The sequence below is a fragment of the Columba livia genome, chromosome 8 (assembly GCF_036013475.1).
Source record: "Columba livia isolate bColLiv1 breed racing homer chromosome 8, bColLiv1.pat.W.v2, whole genome shotgun sequence".
Lineage (NCBI taxonomy): Eukaryota > Metazoa > Chordata > Aves > Columbiformes > Columbidae > Columba > Columba livia.
The window spans coordinates 22,113,674-22,134,825 of NC_088609.1; the positions used below are offsets into that span (position 1 = coordinate 22,113,674).

The 21,152-nt window shown below is 40.4% G+C and overlaps 1 protein-coding gene and 1 long non-coding RNA gene across 3 annotated transcripts; one reads left to right on the forward strand and one right to left on the reverse strand.

Annotated features, from left to right (window-relative positions):
• Positions 1-581: 581 nt before the first annotated feature.
• LOC110361950 (uncharacterized) lies at positions 582-9,907 on the forward strand. The gene is made up of 4 exons (XR_010474358.1): positions 582-4,409; positions 5,966-6,099; positions 7,572-7,668; positions 9,798-9,907. It is a non-coding gene; the product is annotated as an uncharacterized LOC110361950 (long non-coding RNA).
• A 1,570-nt stretch (positions 9,908-11,477) lies between these two features.
• On the reverse strand, positions 11,478-21,096 carry RTCA (RNA 3'-terminal phosphate cyclase). 2 transcript variants are annotated; one of them, XM_065072572.1, is made up of 11 exons: positions 20,957-21,096; positions 20,118-20,218; positions 19,050-19,193; positions 17,833-17,956; positions 17,305-17,363; positions 16,644-16,785; positions 15,275-15,399; positions 15,090-15,148; positions 14,380-14,474; positions 12,419-12,523; positions 11,478-12,060 (listed from the first exon to the last, which is right to left on the reverse strand). In XM_065072572.1, the coding sequence occupies exons 3-11, from the start codon at positions 19,166-19,168 to the stop codon at positions 11,962-11,964; spliced, it is 927 nt and encodes a 308-aa protein (XP_064928644.1). In that variant the 5' UTR covers positions 19,169-19,193; positions 20,118-20,218; positions 20,957-21,096; the 3' UTR covers positions 11,478-11,961. The 2 variants fall into 2 exon arrangements, with proteins under 2 accessions (XP_064928644.1, XP_064928643.1); XM_065072571.1 differs by having other exon boundaries at positions 20,340-20,962.
• Positions 21,097-21,152: the final 56 nt, after the last annotated feature.

Consider the following 21,152-nt stretch of genomic DNA (forward strand, 5'->3'; position numbering starts at 1 on the left):
CCAAATTGCTGATGTTTGTCTTCCTACTGTCTACTCATAAAGAAAGTGCTTAGGAAATAATTTTTCTTTGATAATCTGGAGTCAGCTGTTTTAGAAATGTATCTGTGTAACATGTGAATTTGTGTCAACCAACAGCTGTGCCTTTTTAGAGAAGCATAACTATAGTGTGAACTGACAGCCGTCCTTGCAGCTATTTAATCCCCTGACCTAAATGTGGGTGTTTGTCACAACCACCAGCACTACTACTATTTGCTTCTAAGACTAAAGGGGGAAATAATGTCTCTATCTGCATGTAGTTGTAAAGCTGTGCCAGAGTAGGTTTTACTCTGTTAATTACTAAAATCTGTAAACTGTTAAAGTAAAAGCTGGTGCTGTTTAAGATGCCTTTTTTTTTTTTTTGGATAGTAGAAGACATTATTTTAAATACTACTAATAGCTACGATTAAATTAGGTGGATGTTTAATTTAACTTTGCTAATAAATTTGTCTCCTTTCCAAATGGTTGAGTTGCAACGGTGTTTACAAGGTAAGAAGTAACTAAGTTGATCCCTCTTTTTTTTTTTTTTTTCCACACCACACATAAGTCATCCCAAAAGCTAAGATCTGTTTTGTTAGTCTTTAAAAATTACCGTGGTTCTCCCATAAAGTAATGATCTGAGCCCAAAAATCATGTATTAACAAAACACAATGCTTTTCAATGTGTAAGTAAATTCAGTACACTTCACTGAGGCTTCAGTAAGTGTTTTCTGCGCTGTGGCCCAGCCCTGTGCTCCGTGCAAGATATGTGACCGTAGAGCTGCGGGGCTGTAATTGCAGAAATGTTGCGGAGAGGAGACAGGGTAGCAGCTTGTGAGACAGTGGAAGGATGGCCATGGAAGCACCAGGACTCATACAGCACAGTGACCTACGTTCTCAAAAAGTTTTCCAGATTAAGCACTTTTCCTGCAAAGGTTTTCCTCTTGATTTTGTGCATAAAATCCTAAAAATTGCTACAAAATCGCAGTTGATCCTAAGTTGAGACCCCCCCAGACTCATAAGTGAAAGTTGTTTCTGAATAACTCTTGTCCTGTTTTCTTGTTTGTAAAGAGAAATTATATAGATCCTGTGCACTTGGGAGTATTAATGCTCTACTGGAACAGCGGTGGTACCGCACACAAGCTGGGTGCTAGATTTTGTTCCAGAAAAGCAAATTATGCTAAATTCAAACAGTATGTGAGGCACTTTTGAACTTTTGAGAGCTCTGTTAGCATGAAAATAAAAAGATGGATTTTTAGCCTGATACTAGAGAGATGTAAAATATCATTACCATCATTACCAGTGATGTGCAGAAATCTTCAATCACAATCATTACAAAATAGTAAGAGCAGTCAGGCAGTGCAACTAGGAACCGAGAACCAGGGATCCCAAATCCTACTTTTTGACTCGGTCTTTTCTAATATGCCTTTTAGCAATTGATTTCACTTGTCACAGTCCATCTGTCCTGTATCTTGCCTTGTTGCAGTTTTATCTTATAGGCATTATAGTGAAGCTTAATTTGAGTAAATCACCCTGTAACTCCTAAGAGAAAGATGCTGGGGCAGAAGAGTGCTCTTCCTCATATGGTGGTAGTTTGAGTACAGGGTAGATAAAGCATATGTAGGAGTAAAATTCTTGGAAGGAGACTTTTCATGAGGTTCAAAATATTTGTTCAAATTTTCTTTAATCTGGGCTTTTTGTGGATTTCACCTATCTCGGTTTAATTGAAGGTCAGTCTTACAGTTACGTGAGAAAAACCGGTCTTGTTTTTTTTCCTGGATGAAGTTGTGAAACCTCAGGAATTTCATGCAAGAAATTTTGTGAAATTTCCGTCACAGCTTCCCAGCAGTTTGGAGGCAGTCTTAGGCATCCTCTGAACAATGCTCTGACACCTGAACAAGGAGAACTAAAAGAAAATCATCCTTCTTTCAAAGATGTCTGTGGTCTAATAACTGTTACTTTGCTAAGGACTGGGAGGTAGTTGCAAGCCTTCACAAATCTCCAGATATACAAGGAGGCCCATTTTTGCTAGAATTTGACTATATGTTATTATGGACTTATTTTTTGGCTTGCTTGAGCTGGAACTCCCAGACAATCCATGCCGCCTACAGATTAAAATCTCATTTTGTCTAAGTTGTTTGAGCCAAGGGCTTTCCAGGAGGGGTGACTCAGGCTCGGGGATCTCCAGATTCACACAGAGTCCTACCACTCCAGGCTCTGGGTGTACAGCTGGCTCCGGGAACTTGAGCATAAACGCAAGCACAGCTACAGCATTATATATGTGAGCTTAATTTGCTTCAGTTTCATGTGGTTTAAAGAACAAACTGTTCACTGCAAAAAAACCTCCAGCCAAACTCTTCAGGAGCAGGTGTCTCTCTTCTGCTCATGCAGAAATAAGGTGAATCCCATAATGCAGTGTTCCTTCTGTTTCAGAAGGTATCATGAACTGCCATTTACTGCAGCTGCCTCTGCAAGCAGCTGCGTTTGTGGGAATATCTCAGCAGAGTGGAGCCTCTGCCCAGTTAGACTGTAGGAGGGCCTTCAGAGTTGTCCTTGAATGCTTTCTCCATCTCCGATTGTTCCAGTTGGGAGGAAGTAAAATGGTTTTGCAAGGACAAAGGTTAGCTGGAGCCAGACTGTACTTCTAATTCTGTAGTTTAACAATACCATGATATTGTAATGCTTCTGTAAGTAGATGTGAATGTGAGTAAAGGGACAAGAAGCGAAATAAATGTAAATTTGGAGCAAAGGTGAGGAAACACACATAAAGCAGGAAAGAAATGAATTTGAAAGCGAGGCAGAGAAAATATAAATAAAAGCAGAAAAATAAGTAAAAACAAACAACAACAAGAAAGAATGTGTTTGTTTGTTTGTTTTTAAATTTGATCCCATTTGATCCTATTTGTCATAAGTAGCCAGTTGTGCTGCAACTGAGTCTGTGAGCTGGAGGTGCTGACAGCCTACAGTGCAAAAAATGGGCACTGGGTTGCTCATTTCTTCACAGATTCACGCACTACAGCCAGCGGCACAAATACAACAAATACTGAAAAAGAGAGAGATAAAGCAAGCAAGCCAGCTTAGATCAATAGGATGAGAGTGTGTAATTTAAACCTGCCAAGTATTGGAGGTTTTGTAATATGTTGTGAGATCGCATGGAAAACTGTGCAGTTTTTGCTGAGATTTCCTTATTTTCTTCTGCTGAATTTTGACTGTATTTATCTTACCCATACTACTGATGTGTTCGGGGTCGTAGTGGCTCCTGGAAATAACCTGCCTCTGGTTTACTGGAAACTTGAACTTCACGCAGTCACGTGGTGGGAGAAGCAGTGAGATAACAGTGGCTGGCACTGAGTCTCACTGTGCAGCTCAGGAGGAGCAGGGAACCGTCTGAATTCTTAGTGATTGCTGAGGAGACCTAAGCAGTACATGGGTGTCCTTCAAACCCAGTTCTTCCTGCAGGGATGTCTTTTCATCCATTTGTGATCTCGTAGTGTGAGAGCAGCAAGCTTTTAATCAGAAACACAGCAGGAGTCATTTAACAGTCAGGACAAGAGGTGGTAAGGTTTCCTTCTTTGCACAAGGTGTGAGTTAAAGCATCAGCCAGGAAGCAAGAGATCCAGGTTTGACTTTTTCCTCTGCCAGAAAGGATTTAAATAGTTTCCCCTCCAAACTGCAGCAATCACTAGCTGCCCAATTTGCTGTGGGAGAGACACTCTCCTCTTTCCCTGCCTGATAACCAGAGTGGCTGGAACATTAATGTGGACGAAGGTTTCGTTAGTTCTTTTTCAGGATCATTAAATTATCATTGGATAAAACACGCATCTAAATTCTGTCTAAATGTGGGCTTGAGCTTGACTCTTGATTGAATGGCAAAGCATTTGAATTGCACTTGTTTTACGCGGCACGTATGAAATACTAAACAGGATACAGGAATCTGGCTTGCAGTCAGAGGACATAAATCTTGTGGTCCTGGAGGTCACCATGTTCTAAGACGGAAGCAAACAAATCTGTCTAACAGCACAGTTTCAAAATTATTTGTGCTGACTGACCAAAATAAATTAAAAGCAAGTTAGTTCAACATCACGTTGACCTTTTCTCTCTGACGGTGGTTATTGATTCAGTTACCTTAATTCCTTTCTGCAAGTACAAAGGGTTGATATATTAAGTAATTTTATTTAGCGTATGGCTTTTTGGACTGTACTAACCCATTCTAAATATTCTATTTCACTATTACTATTCAAATCTGTCTTCAGCTGTGCAGGTTTTACAACTGACTTAAAAGTGTGAAGAAAACTTAAATATGCCCTTAGGTTCAGAGGAGCTGAGCAGACTGTGATGATTGTAAGCTTCGGTGGGAGCACAAGTAGCTACTTCTGGAAACAAGACTTCATAGAGGTATGTAAGTATTCTTTCCTTGGAAGCCGGCCCTGCCCTATGGAAAGACAGAAACTTCTAAACCAGTTAGTCACTTTTAAAATTTTGCTCCAGCAGTCCATCAAGTTTGAAAATTTTGTTCCTGTTGTGATTATTAAAGTGAAGGAAATCAGCACATGTGAATGTTTTCAGTAATTAGCTACACAGGTCTTTTCTTAGCCCTCCAGCAAAAGCAGCAGCTTAGACTGACTTTCTGTTTTTTTGTTTTTTTTTAATTGTTCCCTTTTTTAGCACTGAAAAACAGAGAAAGGAAAAATATGGAATTAAGAGTTATTCTCAAAGGCTTTTGAGACCAGAGACTCTTTCATTTTGGAATGGTAAAAGAAAAAAGCAATTAGTGGTGCTATTAAGAATGTTTCAGCTAAGAAGTCAGTTATGTGTAGCAAAATTGCTGGTAAAGCTGAGGAGCTGAAGTTTGAAGTCCAGAGCTATGATGTGGGGGGTAATAAAAAGATTAAAGGTTTGAATGGCTAGAAAGCCCAAGATCTGCGGGGCTTTATGGAATGTAATTAATTTTTAAGTCCTGCAGTTTTTAAGTTATACAGTTCAGTTTAACTTGCAAAGTCTTCCTTTACAGTCATACATCTGATAATTCAATTATGAAAATTGACTCTCCCACATAGAAGAGAATGCTAGCAATCTTGTTCTGATAAGAGATAATTATACAGCACCACCAAATCATTTAAACATAAGGGGGCCATGTGCTTATCCTCACTTCTGATGACAAGCCAACCGTAGCTATCTCAGATTTGTCAGCACATGTTGATATTCCCTGTTCAGCTGGGGCCAGTGCTTTCCAGTGCTACTTCAGAGTAATTTATTCAACTTAATTGGTATTCTGTGACTTTAATTGCTATAAATTGAGACTCTTTCTTTACACTCACATCTTAAAATTAATTTGCTGTAGAGTACTCTCTAGCAAGCCATTACAGCAAAGAATAATTCAAATCAAAGTGGTCTGTGGCTAAGTTTGCATGGATGATGGCAGAATAAAAGTGATGGAAATGCTGTATAAACTAACTGCTTACTCCCTACTCCCCCGTCTTTCTTTGCCAAATGCTGTAATCTGATAATCTTTTTTATTTATGCATATAGCCAAAATTCTGTCCTCAGTTATACAAATATAAATTGTCTTAGTCATGGTTTCATCATATTACAAGCAAAGGTTTGCTGTTGTATTATAACAGAGAAGTCTTGATCACTGTTTCTAAAATACACTATACTGGAATTTGTCTTGGTCTGTACATTCTGATAAAAAGTAGATGCTTTATTCGTCACCTTTCTTTTTTAATCGAATGTAATACCGGTATAGGAAAGTCTGGGATTGAAACAAGCCTGACGTTTTTCAGATACTACAAGTCTTAATGACTGAGAAAACATATGAACTACTAGTGCATTCCTGGATTACAAGAGTTGCATAAACTTCAGGTCAGCTGGAGTGTAAAGTTCTATGTTTATAGAGAGATTTCCATGTGGAAAAATCAGTAAAGTCTTTCACAAATTGTCTTTTTACACAGGAATCATTCCTCTGGTAATGGAAGTCTTCAGTGGCTAGACAAATTTATTTGGAAGGAGAGAAAGAGAAATAATTCTACATGTTTTCTGAGCTAATAAAATTTGTTCTTTTTATGGATCTTTGAAAACTTGCATGGTATGTCAGAAAGTTTGCCTAAAATTTCAACCTAAAATACTTGTATGTAAAGAAAAAAATTGTTATTATTTGAAAGTGGGATTTTCAAATCGGAGTTCCTTGTTCTAGCAGATATCCTATCATTATGGGATTACGGTATTGGATTTGGAAAGCATTAGGCAGAGGAGAAATTGTGAAACACCTCAGAAACAAATGGATGGTACAAAGACTCAAAACCACACAGCTTGTAGTGTGAGCTTCTGCATCTGTGTACTCCATAAGAGCTTTTAGCTTTTAAGTGGACTTATCAGTAGGTTTCCTAAGCCTTGAACTTGGGTCTTCAATGCACTAGTAAAGCTGGGATTAAAGGAAAAAATCGGGTTCTGCCTGAGTTTACACAAGACTGTGTTCCCACTTGTTTTAACTCAGTCTTTACAGACTTTTCTGCAGTCAAATATTAGGAAAGCACTTTCCAGTTGACCTATCTTACCTGATTTTTAGATACTGATATTACTTCCTATTCCCTCCAGTCCTCAACAGATTGAATCTCTGGGTTTACATTCACTTACTTTTAATACGAGAAGATGTAGCTCTAATTCTAAAAAGAAAAAAATATCAATTTTTTCCATTGTAAAAAATTTCATTTGGCATTTTTTCCCTACATGCACCTTTATTTGGTATAGTGTTTTATTTAACCTATGGCTCATTTTAACTATGTCATTTATAAATAAACTGTACTGGAATATTTTAGAGGATGCTTCTACACTGTGTTTGAATGACCACGAGTTGCCAGAGAGGGCATTCAGGATCACAGGATAATCGAGGTGGGAAGGGACTGCAGGAAGGCTCTGGTCCAAACTCCTGCTGCATGCAGGGTCAGCCGTGAGCTCAGACTAGGTTGGCCAGGGCTTTGTCCAGCCTGAGCTCTTGTCTCAGTTTAACCCCGCTGTCTCTGACCCTCCCACCGTGCACCAGCATGAAGGACCTGGCTCTGTTTTCTCCATAACCCGCTTGCAGGCACCAGCATGTTGCTGGTGGGTGCCCAAATCTGTCCCCTCCCCAGACTGAGCAAGGCCCTTCCCTCAGCCTCTCCTCACAGAGCTCCAGGCCCAGACCAACTTGACCACTGGTGTCTTTCTTGTATGGAGGAGGGGCCCAAAGCTGAAAGCACTTTTCTCAACATGGTCTAGAAAAGAGTAAATGTTTTACTAATATTTTAGTGACCAAAATGAGATGCACAGGCTCAGAAAAGGAATGGTTACCCGCTGAAGTAAGTTTAAGGGCACGAGAGGAGAAAAGGTTCAAAGGTACTCACTCTTTTTGAGAGAAACTCAGTTCAGTCAGAACCAGAGTGCAGTATTTCCTGGGGAGGTTTTTGTAACCATATGCATAGAATGCCTTCTTATTTGTCTTGAGACTTCAGTCACTGCACATCTCAGTGCAGTGCCTTTCTCTGGTCATCTTTCATCCAAACACAGTTCTCTCTCATGTAGGTATGCTACGGGCACAGCGTTTGAGAGGATTAATCCCATTTCCTTGGTATATGGAACTTGTGAGTCATCACCACTACTTGTTTGAGCAGTATTAAATGTAAGCATCTTAGTTGTATCTATACACCCACACTGAAGTTTTTATATAAGATTCAAATATGCCTGATTAACATAAGAAAACTCAGTGCACATTTGTAGAGCAGGTGCAAGCAACGTTTCATCTCTTCCTGAACAAAAGGTTAATACATTCTCACAAGTGACTTAATCCAACCTTATTGCTAAAAATTATTTGATTGTAAATTTATATAAATGAAAGTTAAAAAGCTTCAAGCAATGCACTGTAATTATTAGCTCAGAGTCAAAAAGGGCAGAAAGATTTTTAAAAGTTACACCACTAATTACCAACAACTAATTTGCACACACTGCATTAATTTTAAGAATTAATTATACTGTAAAATTTAAGCTTAAGTACATGCAGCACGTGCAATGTAGGAGCATGATGTAACAAGATCTGCAGCGCATGTTTTGACTTGTGGATTTAAAATCTAAGTGAATTGAAAATAAATGTAAACCTGGAAGATTTAAATTTTATGATACAGAATCCCATTGAAAAGGGAAAATAGCAACTTGGTCAAATATGAATTTCTGTGTGTGCATGTATAGCAGGAAGCCAGAATTCTTTTGGGAATTTCATCCTATTGAAGAGTAAAATCTTTTGTGGATGTATCCCATCTAGGGGTTTTCCAGCCCTCGAGGTAAAAAAGGCCGTATGTAAAGCCTGACCAGATCTGCACCAGGTTCCTTCAGTCCTGGAAACGCTGCAGGGGTGGCATAAGGAGACAGGCAGTACAGTGACAAAGGCAAGCAAGGAAGGGTCAGCTCGCCGGCCTTCCCATCCATCCAGTGGTGGCCCCATCAGTCATGTCACAAAAGAAGGCTGGACACTTGAATGGGCCTAAGGAAGCTACCAAGGACTGCCAGTTATTAATGACCGGCAGCTATTTTTAACCAGCTTATGGAGAGCAGGGAGGTGAAGTAACAGTTGTCAGTATTGCTGAGCTGCTATTCATTGTACACTTAGGAAGAGGAGGTCAAATAGGCTTTCTTTCCCTGGTAACCTGGGTTTTGTTAATCTTTGTTAGGTAGGTTGGCTGAGCATTTATACACTTCTGTATGTCTATCTGGAAGACAGGAATTGCATTTCAATCCTTCAACAGGAATTTTTTGTTCAGTGACTTTTTTTTCTCTGTAGAAACAAAGCCTGCATATTTTAAAATTCTTCCCAAAATAAATTTTTCATTAGATAGAACTGATTTCAGGAAGCGTTGTGGATATAGCTGGGAATTCTAACGTGAGATAGTTCTCCCAAGGTTTCGCTAGCTCTTATTTTTTGCTGCAATGGTTCCAAGACAGTCTTGGGCATTCATAAATGTGGAAGAATTTTGGTAGCACTGCAGATAACACCTCAGGTGTGTAAACTGGCATCGTTTTTCAGAAGCAAATAAAAGCTATGAAAAGATACCCCAGCCAGCCTTTGAACAGATAGAAAATTGTGGTGAGGCTTATCTTACTTTTAATGCATAATTCAATATGTATATGTGCACAAATATGTAAAAGCCTGCCTAATCTGAAAGATTTAATTTAGCTGTGCTTTTATTCATAAGGTTTTCTTCACATAACACGAGCTTGTGGTGCTGATTTATTTAGTCTTTAAATCATCTAGGCATTAACATCTAAGTATACTTACAGACCACGAAGAATCTATTACGCAAGAAAGTGGGTCATTCTTATTTGATTGCTGAAGTGAAGCAGTGATTACAGGGCAAGAAGGCAAAGTGTGTAAGGCATTCGCTAGAGATTTTATAACCTGAGGGCTTTCAAGCCCCTAAAGCGTTAGTTACTGGATTGTGCTTTATAAAGATCTATACAATGTTGGCTTACTTTGAATAATAGTACAAAGAAAGTTCTCAAGAAGCATAATTTCTACAAATGTTTTAATTGCATTAAAAAAAATAGATTTAATTGCCTGCACCCTTGTGAAAGTTGCTTGATTGGTTCTTGGTAAAAAGATACTCAACTACACAGAATCCAAAAATTGAACTTCAAAAGTATTAAAAAGGAATACTTTGTTAGTTACAAACTGTACTCAACATGCTTTTCTGTATTGATTTTAAGCAACAATATGTAACTATTTGTAATTAATTTTTGGTTTTATCATCTTATTTCTAGGGTTTACTGAAGCTGCCTTGTTTTCAGCTACCAGAGCAACCTGAGGATTCCCCACATACCAGAAATCTTTGAGTAAGACAGAACTGATTATCTAATTGTCTTCTGCCATGTTTTCTCTTGAAGAAATACTGAACTGGTACAGTGCTAAGCTCATTTTCCCTCCATGTTTCCTGTAGCAGGAAGTAACTTCCATTTAAGAAGTAGCCCCTCAACTTAAGAAACAAATAAAAAACTCCATCAAAATAAATAAAATGCCTCCCCCCCCCGCCAACAAACCACCAAACCAAAACAAACAATAACACAACAAAAAACGTAAGCTTTTTACCTGCTCACACTAAATGTCAGCGGCAGGAGTGGTTAAGCTCTGTTAACAAGTTGATCAGAAAAATTGTAGAACCTCCATCTTTGAAAATTTTCAGAACCCGACAAGGCCTTGAGCAACCTGATGTAACTTTTAAGTTAGAGGTGCTTTGATCAGAAGGTTAAATTAAATTACACCTAGCCATCTCTTCAGCAGGAATCTCCCCGTTAGAAGTAAAATTAGCCAAGTAAAGATACATTCAAATGTGGTTTAGAAGAGCTTGTTTTCTTAAGCACAGAGAACAGCTCCTTGTGGCTTTCTTTCAAGTTTTGTGGGAAAATACATTCTGAGTTCTTCCAAAACGAAACATTGCAAATCAGCAGCAGCACAGACTAGTAATTCAGAGAGGTGCTCTACATCAGCAGTCGAGTCTGTGGTACAAACGCACTTCAGCGGGTGTCTGCTGCCTCCTGCAGACCGTTCCCAGCCTTAGGGAAAAAGAACCGTCTTCTGGTCAGACATTGACAGCATCCCATTCCTTTGCACTAGTTTTTGGGTGGGGAGAGAGAAAGAAAACTAAGAAAGATGTTGTTAAGCAGATGGTTGGTGAACATTTTTGTGTATCAGCAAAGGATTTTTGTCATGTTAGAAATGCACCGTAATGCAATTATCTTAATAAGTACGACAAACAATACTTCAAGTTACAACTTCAGTTGTTTAGATTTAATTGTCACAACTGAGGAAAAAAAGATCTTAGAGCAATGGGTAAAGTCTGGGTTATGGAAAACCTTGAAATCAATTTAAGCTTCCAGAGTGCGTTTATATTGTTTTGGTTAAGTGATTCAGTTCTTTGTATGCCAAACAAATGATGCTCTGTCTCTCCTTTTACTTCAGAACAAGCTTTTGTAGCGCTATCAAGGCCAGATTGGCAGAAAGTCTTCCTTACTTCATCCACAGATGGGGGATTTTATATACCTAAATATACCTGCATGTTTATGCAGTGCCATGTACATACATTTCTGTACCTGTGTGCCTATGCATGTGTGTTCAACAGCTGAAATCAAGTACACCCTTTAAAAAAAGGCTAAACAACAACTTGGTGAAAATACAGACTCAGCTAGCATGTTAACAAGGACAACTATAGACAGAAAATCCAGTCATATCATAAGTTAATATTTTGTGTTTGCGATGTAATGTTTTTTAGCTTGCTTGAGAAGGTTTTTTTAAAAAATAGATGAAATCAGATGTAAAATAATATTATTTTACGCATTGAGTGGGTTTTTTCTGTTGGGAAAGAAATTATCCTTCTGAAAAGTTACTTTGTATTCAACTCCCACTAACACAACCTGCTGAGAAAACAGCAAATATAAATACCAGGCTTTTATATGGTGATACTGCTTTATTATTTCCTCATGCACGATTTAAACAAAATGGCTATAGAAGGAAAGCAGTACAGATTTGATGGTACACTGCATTCCCTATACCTCATAACATAAAGGTTCCCATTTTCAAAACTGAAATAGTTATTTTCTGCTGTGGTGAATCTGAAGTTTTAAAGCTTCTAATTGAAGCTCTCAAATACATACAATGTATTCTATTTATTGTCCTGTCTGTACTCATTCTGCTGCTAATACTTTAAAAAAAAAAAAAAGGAGAAAAGTGTAAAGTTGCCATTTTTCACACCACAGATTCTCAGCACATCAAGGAAAAACTCGACATCATCCTTGAAGTCAAAGCCCTCAGATGTGACAGAAGGCTTCTCCTGTTCATGCGCATATCATACATCCATTGAAATGTAGTGCAGTACATCACTGAGGTATGTTGAGTTTTGCTTTTGTCAGTTTTCTGCCTTTTTTTAAAGCCCTATAAATTTGAGTTTATCATCCCCATTCCTTGGCACTCAATGATGTAGGTATCTGTACTGGAATCTTCCTCTTCCAATTTTGTCACAGTAAATTTGGCCTAAAACAGAATTAGAAATATATCACTAATTAAGTCATAACATACGTAAGTTTAAATATTCAATATCTGATTTCAAATAATCGTATTGCCACGTGTTTATCAATATTACAGCTTTGACTGATTTCATTAAGAAGTGTTTAAATAAAAGTGGTGAAAGTATCTAACCATTCTAAAGGCATTTAACTGTAATGTATGTTCGTTTTCTACAGGTAAAACTCCCATATAAATATTGTAGCAATTATTTTGCTAGTGCTTTTTCTGCATGATTAAGTTCAGTTCACAATGCCTGCTAAACCGCACATTTTCTAGTTGCTGCATGGCAACTGACAGGGAAAACTTCCTGAAGTTTTGGACTCACCTTTGTTAGCTGCTCTGCAAAGTGTATAGCTGTTTGAGTATGAAGTGTAATTGGTCCACTTTTCACTCGAGACACCCCCTTCGCTAGTGCCATAAAAATGATCAGCTGAAAAGGAGGAAAAGGTAATAATTAAGTAACCCTTCAAATCTTAGGAACTTATTGATTTAAAAAAAAAAAAAAAAAAAAAGAAAGTATAGAAGATGTAAAAATCACAGTATCACAGTATGTTTGGGATTGGAAGGGACCTCAAAAGATCATCTAGGCCAATCCCCCTGCTGGAGCAGGAACACCTAGGTGAGGTCACACAGGAACATGTCCAGGCAGGTTTTGAATGTCTCCAGAGAACGAGACTCCACACCCTCCCTGGGCAGCCTGTTCCAATGCTCTGTCACCCTCACTGAGAAGAAGTTTTTTCTCAAATTTAAGTGGAACCTCTTGTGTTCCAGCTTGATCCCATTACCCCTTGTCCTATCATTGTTTGCCACCGAGAAGAGCCTGGCTCCATCCTCATGGCACTCACCCTTTATATATTTATAAACATTAATGAGGTCCCCCCTTAGTCTCCTCTTCTCCAAACTACAGAGACCCAGCTCCCTCAGCCTTTCTTCATAAGGGAGATGCTCCACTCCCTTGATCATCTTTGTTACCCGGCGCTGGACTCTCTCCAGCAGTTCCCTGTCCTTCTGGAACTGAGGGGCCCAGAAATGGACACAACATTCCAGATGGGGTCTCACCAGGGCGGAGTAGAGGGGAAGGAGAACCTCTCTCGATCTACTAGCCACCCCTCTTCTAACACACCCCAGGATGCCATTGGCCTTCCTGGCCACACGGGCACAGTGCTGGCTCATGGTCATCCTGTTGTCCACCAGAACCCCCAAAATGTGGTTTGCCAAGTTTCTTAAACGTTCATTGTGCTGAGTGTGAAGTTTGATCCAAGGCGCAAGAAGCCTGGAAATAACTGCTGTAATACCTATTAAAGAAGGGCTGCTACTTTTCTCAGTGGAGTTTGGCATTTACTACATTTAACTTGGCTCTCCCTCACCCTCCTGCCCCAAAACTCCCCAAAGTCATGTTAGGCTCCCGATTATTACTTTTGTGTGGAGAGAAAAACCTCAGGAAGGATTCTTTTTTTGTTGTTTTGTTGTTGGTGTTTTTCTTTCTTTTTTTAAATTATAACACTTTCTGGTGATGTAATCACCAGACAGATACTTAAAAATTCTGATTTCAGTTACAAACATCACCATGACAAGTACTCAGTAAAGTATCAGGTAAGTCTGAATAGTTCCCATACAGCCTGAATCTAGCTGTGGCATGTTGCCACCAAAATTGTACTGTGTACACTTTGGAAAAAGTAGGATGAGTCCTACACCAAAATACTTCCTATTCTACTATGTAATAGTAGTGTGTGACCAGGTGTTTACAGCTAAAAGGTAATGTCTCCTACCTAGAACAACCCAAGACTCTTACCAAGCTGCATTATTGGAAATAAGATAGTGGAGGGTGGAAGTTCTTAATTCTCAAATGAAATTAGGTGAGCATGACAAACAGGAACACCTCTTAGATATTCTATTCTCTTATAGCTTCACTTAGTACCGTTCTTAATGTGTAACCAGGGAGCTATTTTTACTCCACTACATGGAGTGCCAAATAGACGCAAATTCCTACCTCTTTTCTTCCATACCTACTAAAATTTGCAGAAAGGGAAACATTAATAGTGTTGGTGCAAAGCCAGGAGCATCTGTGGTTCCTGTGTACTGTATGTAATTTGCTAATCCTAGCGATATTGTGACCACACCTGGAAATCTCCTAAGACTTCTAATTATGTAAAGTCATGCCTACCTGTGGAGATGCAGTCTAACTTTGAAATCTCATTCTTCCCTTGGTCATACTTATTTACAAGTCATACATACATGCATGCTCTTTCTACTTCAACCTCATGTAAAGCCATTCAGAAGCCTTACTTGGTCTTGCAGAGAATCGTCCACAGTTCCACCATGTTTAAGATTCCTAAGCAGTATCTCAGCTGCTTCAATGCCAACCTTGTCAGGATTCTTTCCTAACAGAGAAATACAGGAGATTAGGATGCTGCCAATTATTTTTTAACATTCTAAAAATGCAGAAAGAGAAAAAAAAAAAGACAGCATCAAGGAAAGATCAACTTTTTAAACGCTATTTCCATGCTCTTGCCTCAAATGTCTTCTTAAAAAGACTCCCATCTTATGATGGCACATAGTAAGTAGCCCCACTTACAGCCAGAGAAATATTTTATTCAAATGATTTAAAACTAAAATAACTTCTATTCCTTTTCATCTAGATACACATCAACACTCAGCGCTAAACAAAAACTTCAGGGGTGAACCACAAATACTGTATGTTTTTAAAGTCCAGAAGTATTTTCAACTCAGTGATCTGTAACAATCCATTCTGATAAAAGGTGAGTTTAACAATTTTTATATTTTTGTCACTAGGCAGAAGCAGCTTAGAAGTATAAAGTGTAAGTTTCCATTTACTATGTTTAAAATCTGCTTATTTCCACTGTCCTTTATTACAGAACGACATCCATTTAAAAATGCAACACTCAAAGCATCACATCTTTGAACAAATTATACTTCAGATTCCTACTTATTAATAGAACATTAAATCTGTGAGGTGTACTTCATACAACTCTCACCTCTTTTGCCAAGTGATGACCCAGCTAACAAACAGCCTGTTGAAGTCTCTGCAACAACACTAAGCAGCAAAAATCAACATTAAAACCAAAATCACTCACATTATACTTAACAGATATGTAATCAAGATGTAAATAATCAACCAGCAAGGTTATAGGTGTCAACGGAAAGTCTGGGCTCATCTTACATTATTCCACTTCCAGTCCCAACGGCTTGATCATCAGGTTCTCGAACAGGCTGAATGTTAATGTAAAGATCCCTGATTTCTTTTCTGATGCATCTCACTGCTGCTGCTGACATGTCTTTTGCCAGCTAACAAGGTAAGAGGTAAAAAACATTAATTAAATTATGCAACTATAGTAATACTTTTTCCTTGTAAGTTGAATTATTACAGTGGATCCCTGAATAAAAGGGCTATTTTATCAACTAGCAAAACAAAAGACTCTAATAAAATCCTACAAGCAAGAATTGAACATCATATTTTCTGAGAATTATCTCACAAAATTAAGGTAACATTAAATGTTGAACAAATGAGAATTAGAGTGATATAAGTAGAAGCTTCAATATCAATAGAAATTCAAGAACTATTCTCCATTCATAGGGAGATTTGATTTTAGTTTTGATTATCTCAAAACATGAGTTTGTGAAACAAAAAAACAACCAAACAACGCACACACCCCCCAACACACATACAACCACCAACCAAAGAAACACCAAAAAACAACCCACAACCAAAACCAAACAAAAAAACCAACCCACAATTATTATGTGCAGGATGTACTCTGTAAGATATAATATATAAAATAACAATTTTAAATCACGGGCAGGTGGGGGCATATGAAGCTTATCCCATACTTGTGATGCAATCATAGCCAATACTAATAGGTCTGAAGATTTTAAGATCAAAACCAGCTCTTCAAAAAGTAACTCAGTTTCTCAGTTTCTTTACTAATTCCTAGCCTGTGCATGAGAAGGAGCATTGGAGAGATCCTGCCACTTATTCTCTGCAAAAACAGACAGGATAGGAATAATAGAAAGAAGGAGGTAAAAAGGAGCAAATTTCTCTCTGTTTTATCTTTGGCTAAACCTACCCTTAACTTGTTCTGTCTAATACCCTTAGCAATGGTCAAAAAATTTTACGTAGTCTGACCTCTACCTATTACAGTACACCACAGTTTACCCATAAATCTATGAACGAGGGCCATGATTTCAGATTTAAAATAATTGATGTAAATATGAACAATATGTACATCAGATATAAGGTACACCTCAATATACACTAAGAACTTTTGAAGAGTCATATGAGGGATAACAATGACATCATTCCCATTTCCTGTTTCAGATGCTACCATATTCCTATGCAATAAATGCATTTTAGAAACGTCCAAAATGCTATTCTACAGCCTGAATAACTGAAACAATTTAATAAGGCTACTTAGTTTGTATGTGGAAAAACTGCAATATACAGGAACAGCAGATATATGTTAAGCAGATCACATGCAATTTTATATAGATATATGAAGTTGGACAGTATCAGGGCTATTATCAAAACTTACTTTTATAGGCAGCGCTCCAGCAACAAATGCTCTTCCGTATATCTTCGTCACCGTGCCACGTTCTGTTAAGTTTATTGGGCTCAACTCTTTGACTGGTGACATCTGGACTACAACTTCACCACCTCCCTGAGGATAGTAGCCCCTATTTAGGAAAAGTAATAAGATATCATTAAATGCAAAGAGCACATGGAAACCAGTAAGAGTCAGAATGCTCTAAATAAATTTCATTATACATTTTTATGTTCTCTGTTACTGTACATATGAATTTTCTTGATGTGTTCCTTACAAGTCTTTATGAGAGAACTAGGTTCTCTAACAGTATTACCTCATTACACTTAATATTAACTACCTAACATCAACATAACTGGCACCTCAGAAAAAGCTCAGTAATGTCCTGCCTGTTCAGCAGGCGCTTCCTTCAGGGGTGCCCATAGGAAACATTAAACAGCAGCTGAAGACTCAGCAATGAAAAAAACCAGACAGGAAAGAACCATATCCCATTCATCATCTGGTGGCACTACACACAGGGGCAGCTGATGCAGATTAGTTCATCTATTATAAATTCATCCTCGGCTTGACCGAGGGCGCCTCGTGTGCGTGCCTCTGCGCTCACGCACTGGTTCAGTAAGGCCTGCCTCTGCCACATGTCTGCGTAACTCACCTCTTTTTTATGTCACAATTAAATGTGAAATTGAACTTTTCAACTATTGGCTTGAAAACCTGAAAAACAAGCATACATAAAAACATAGGGAGAATCTATTTTGCATTTATAATTTTCTATTATTTTATGCAGTTTTCCAAATAGAAAAATATTTAAACACACAAATTTCAGTAACATTATTGAAAAAAAAGATAGCCAGTCTTATATATACAGCTTATTTGATATTCCACATACTTCATTCTGAATAGACACTTTGTGTAAAAGGATTTTCTTACAGAAGGAAGAGAAAATCTTAACAGTTTACAGCACTTCTAGAATAAATTATATATTTTCTTTAGTAATTAAAAGCACAGAGACTAGTTGCTGCTTCATGAAATTCCGTGAAACACTGGTTGCTTTCTACGTGAATAGTGCAACGCCTAATCCCACAATTACAAATAAAATTGCAGCAAGAGGAACAGAAGTACAGTAGTTATGTTGCATGTATATGCATGAAATATGCACCAAACCGAAGAAATGTTCCCCTACCATGACTGTGTAGTCTATCTGAGGAGCCATCTCAGCATTAGTCCCACCTTTTAAACGAAGTTCTGATGGGGAAGCAGCAAACAGCACACAGGGCATTGCTACCTGCATCAGCAGACATACGCTCCTAAAAGCAATTGCAAGATAATCACAGAATCATTACACATCAAAGGCAAATGACCTTCCAGAGCATTGATAAAAGTATGTGATTTTGAACATGATCTGTAAACTTATTTGCCTTAAAAAATACTAATTTAAAACTTCATGTCCTTAGCAAGTCTAAATATGAAGGGTTTTGTTTCACAATAAGCGCATCTTTAATATTCCTCTTTGAAAGAAAAGTAATGTAGCTTACTTAGTATACTGATCCAACTGTGAAAACTGAGGTTTAGCTAACAGATGATAAAAACAGAAAAGTCTTAGGCACTAATTTCAACATTTTAATACTTATTTAATAACAAGATGTTTAGAAAAGTACAGAATTGCCTAGCAGCTGGTGAGCATCCTGCACAAGAAAATTCAGTATAGAAAATATGCTTTTAAAGTAATTTGTTCAGCAAAACAGTTATCTCAATGGGGTTTCAAACATAATTTTGAATTGTGAAAACAGTAAAACATGGGTTTGTTTTCTTAAATAACTTCCAAATGTTTGTGAACCATACTGTCTCCCTTTTTTGTGTGTGTGCTTAATTACTAATTCTGCTGCATGATTGCTTATTCAGACCTTTCTGTGTTAAGTAAAAGGCAGCAGCATGATTGTGTTAAGTAGAAGGCATCAGCATGATACTGCAGCTCAGAAAAATATTTATCTTAGCTTAAAGGAAACTTCAACCTATGCCTAAACTAGCTTATGCTTCCAAACAACTGTTCAGCCCCGCCTTCCATAGCTAAATCCAACTTGGTTTTGCCACACGGGCAACTTTTTTTGCTTAACATTAATCAAGTGTTCAACTTATAGATCAATTATAATTTTAAAACTTACACCTGCATGTACTTCATTCATATATATCCTGCTATTCTAAAGGTTCTTTGGTCACAGGTCCCTGTCTCAGGCAGCACAGATTTTGGCTCATTATGTGTGTAATAATGTTCTTTTTTTTCCCCCTCACTGTTTTGTGATAATTTTAAAGTTACAAAAAGTCTTCTATCATAATTTTAAAGTTACCAAAAGCAGTTAAGAGCAGTTACTCATCAGTCATTATCCATGTACAAAGACATACCCTGCTGTTTTTGTATCTGCTATGTGGGTTCCACCTTTAATCTTCCCAGGAGTGAAGGTTATTTCTGTTGAGCCAATTTCTCCACCTTCCAGCTTCCCCTCACATAGATCTCGAATCATCTCCAATCCAGACAGATGCTGAGGCCTTGGAGTAACAAAACAAAGATATATGCAAACAGACTAAATTCTTATGTTACGTTAAAAGAACTACTAAATACCAACTAATAAATACTACAACTGCAAATTTCGGATCAAGCAAGGATCAGAAATTCAATCTGGTTCCTATAGTACTTCTCCCGAGTTCACAGGAGCCAAGAGAGCAGCATTCAGGCCCTTCTGGAATTTGCAGGATTCTATTGTGTTTTCCATTAGAATGGGTCCAGGCAGACAAGACACAGGAGCAGTCACTTGTCCTAATGTGATAAATGCTTGGACAAAAATGCAATGGTTAACGATGGGAATGCTGAACTGGAGCCAAGCCAGTAACTGGTAGTCAGAGCCACAGGAGAGCCAACAGCTTTGCTGTTTATCTGTCTCACTGTGCCTGTGCTTCCACTTATTTGAGTAACTGAAACAGGAAAGAAACAAACTTCTTAACACCACACGCTGAGTGAATCACATTTTGCTGAGGCACTACGTGACCTCAAACGTACTTCAGGTTTCACGCCATGCAGTCTGCTTAGCACCTTGGAGGGCACTTCTGATGCTCTGTGTGGGGGTGTCTGACCGGCGGGCCCGGGGCAGCGCCGGCAGGACCAGCGCCGAGCGGACAGGGCGACGGGTCCGGAGCCTCCGGCCGGGAGGCTGCGGGGCGCCCAGTCCGCGGCCCAGCTTTCCTCCGGCTCAGCCCTTCAGCCGGGGTTTTCTGTCAAAGGGCCTTCTTAAAGCGATGGAAATACTTGGGGTTTGTTCTTGGAAGTACTTCAGGCAAAATCAAGCCAAGGCGTCTGCAAGGCCACGTCCCCGCCGGGAGGGCCTCACACACGGCCGCGCTGACCGTGCCCGGGGACCGCGGCGCCCCGAGCCAGCTCCCGGGAGCGCGGAGAGAGGCCGCGGGAAGGGCCGTTACCTGAGGCCGGGCTGGCTCCTCCCGGCGCGGATCCGGCGCACCCGCAGCGGCAGGCCCAGCAGGCAGCTCAGCGCCGTGGACACTCGCAAGATCTGCCCGCCCTGCACGGAGAAACTGCGCTCGTCAGCCGGTACAGCGCTGCCCGCCCAGCCAGCCACCGGCCCGGCCGCCACCGCCGCTCGGGGCGAGGTGAGGCGAGCCCAGCCCGCCGCCGGAGCTCACCCCCTCCATGATCCCGCCGTCTATCTCCACCCGGTCCCCGTCCATGGCTGGCGGTGAGCGGAGCAGTGTCTCGCAGAGGCCCCTGCCGCGCTGACGGGATGCCAGCGGGGCCCTGCACACAGCGAACCCTCGGCGAAGCAGCTCCCGGGGCCGCGAACGCTACCCGGAAGCACGCCCGCGATGCGATGCGGTGCCGGCGGCGCTGGAGCAGGCGCAGCCCGGAGCTACCTCCCGCCCGCCCTCCGTGGGTGGGCAGGGGCGGCTCCGCTGCAGGAGCAGCCAGCGGGGCACAGCGCACGGGCAGCCGCGCAGTGGCTGCAAGAGCTTCCTCCGCCCCGCGCTAAGGACCGCGTCCCGGCACAGGGCGGAGCTGCAGCGGCTCGGCGTCCCGGAGAAAACAACGCCTTGCCCCCTGCCCGAGGCTCTTGGGCCGCAGCGGTGACAAACGCGGCAGCCCGCAGCCAAGCGGCGGCTGGGGCGGCAGCCCCGGGGGCACAGCTGTGCCCCGCAGCACTCTGTTGCCCCGGAGGAAAGCAGCGGGATTCCGGCCGTCACGTTTACAACAGAGTAGTTCTCCCCTGAAGCCGAGTCGCTGATAGAAGCGCGGAGAGACGTACGCATGTTGGTCCGGCAGAGCGCTCGTGACTTTATTACAGGCGTACGGGGAAGGGCCGGGGTCCCCGCGCTGCCCTCACGCCACTCCGGCCAAGGGAAACCGCGCTCTGCTCCGGGAGGCCCCGCTAGGCGCTCGGGCACGTGACGCCCTCCGGTTACTTCCTGTGGGCGTGTGACGGCTCCGAGGCGCCGCCTGCG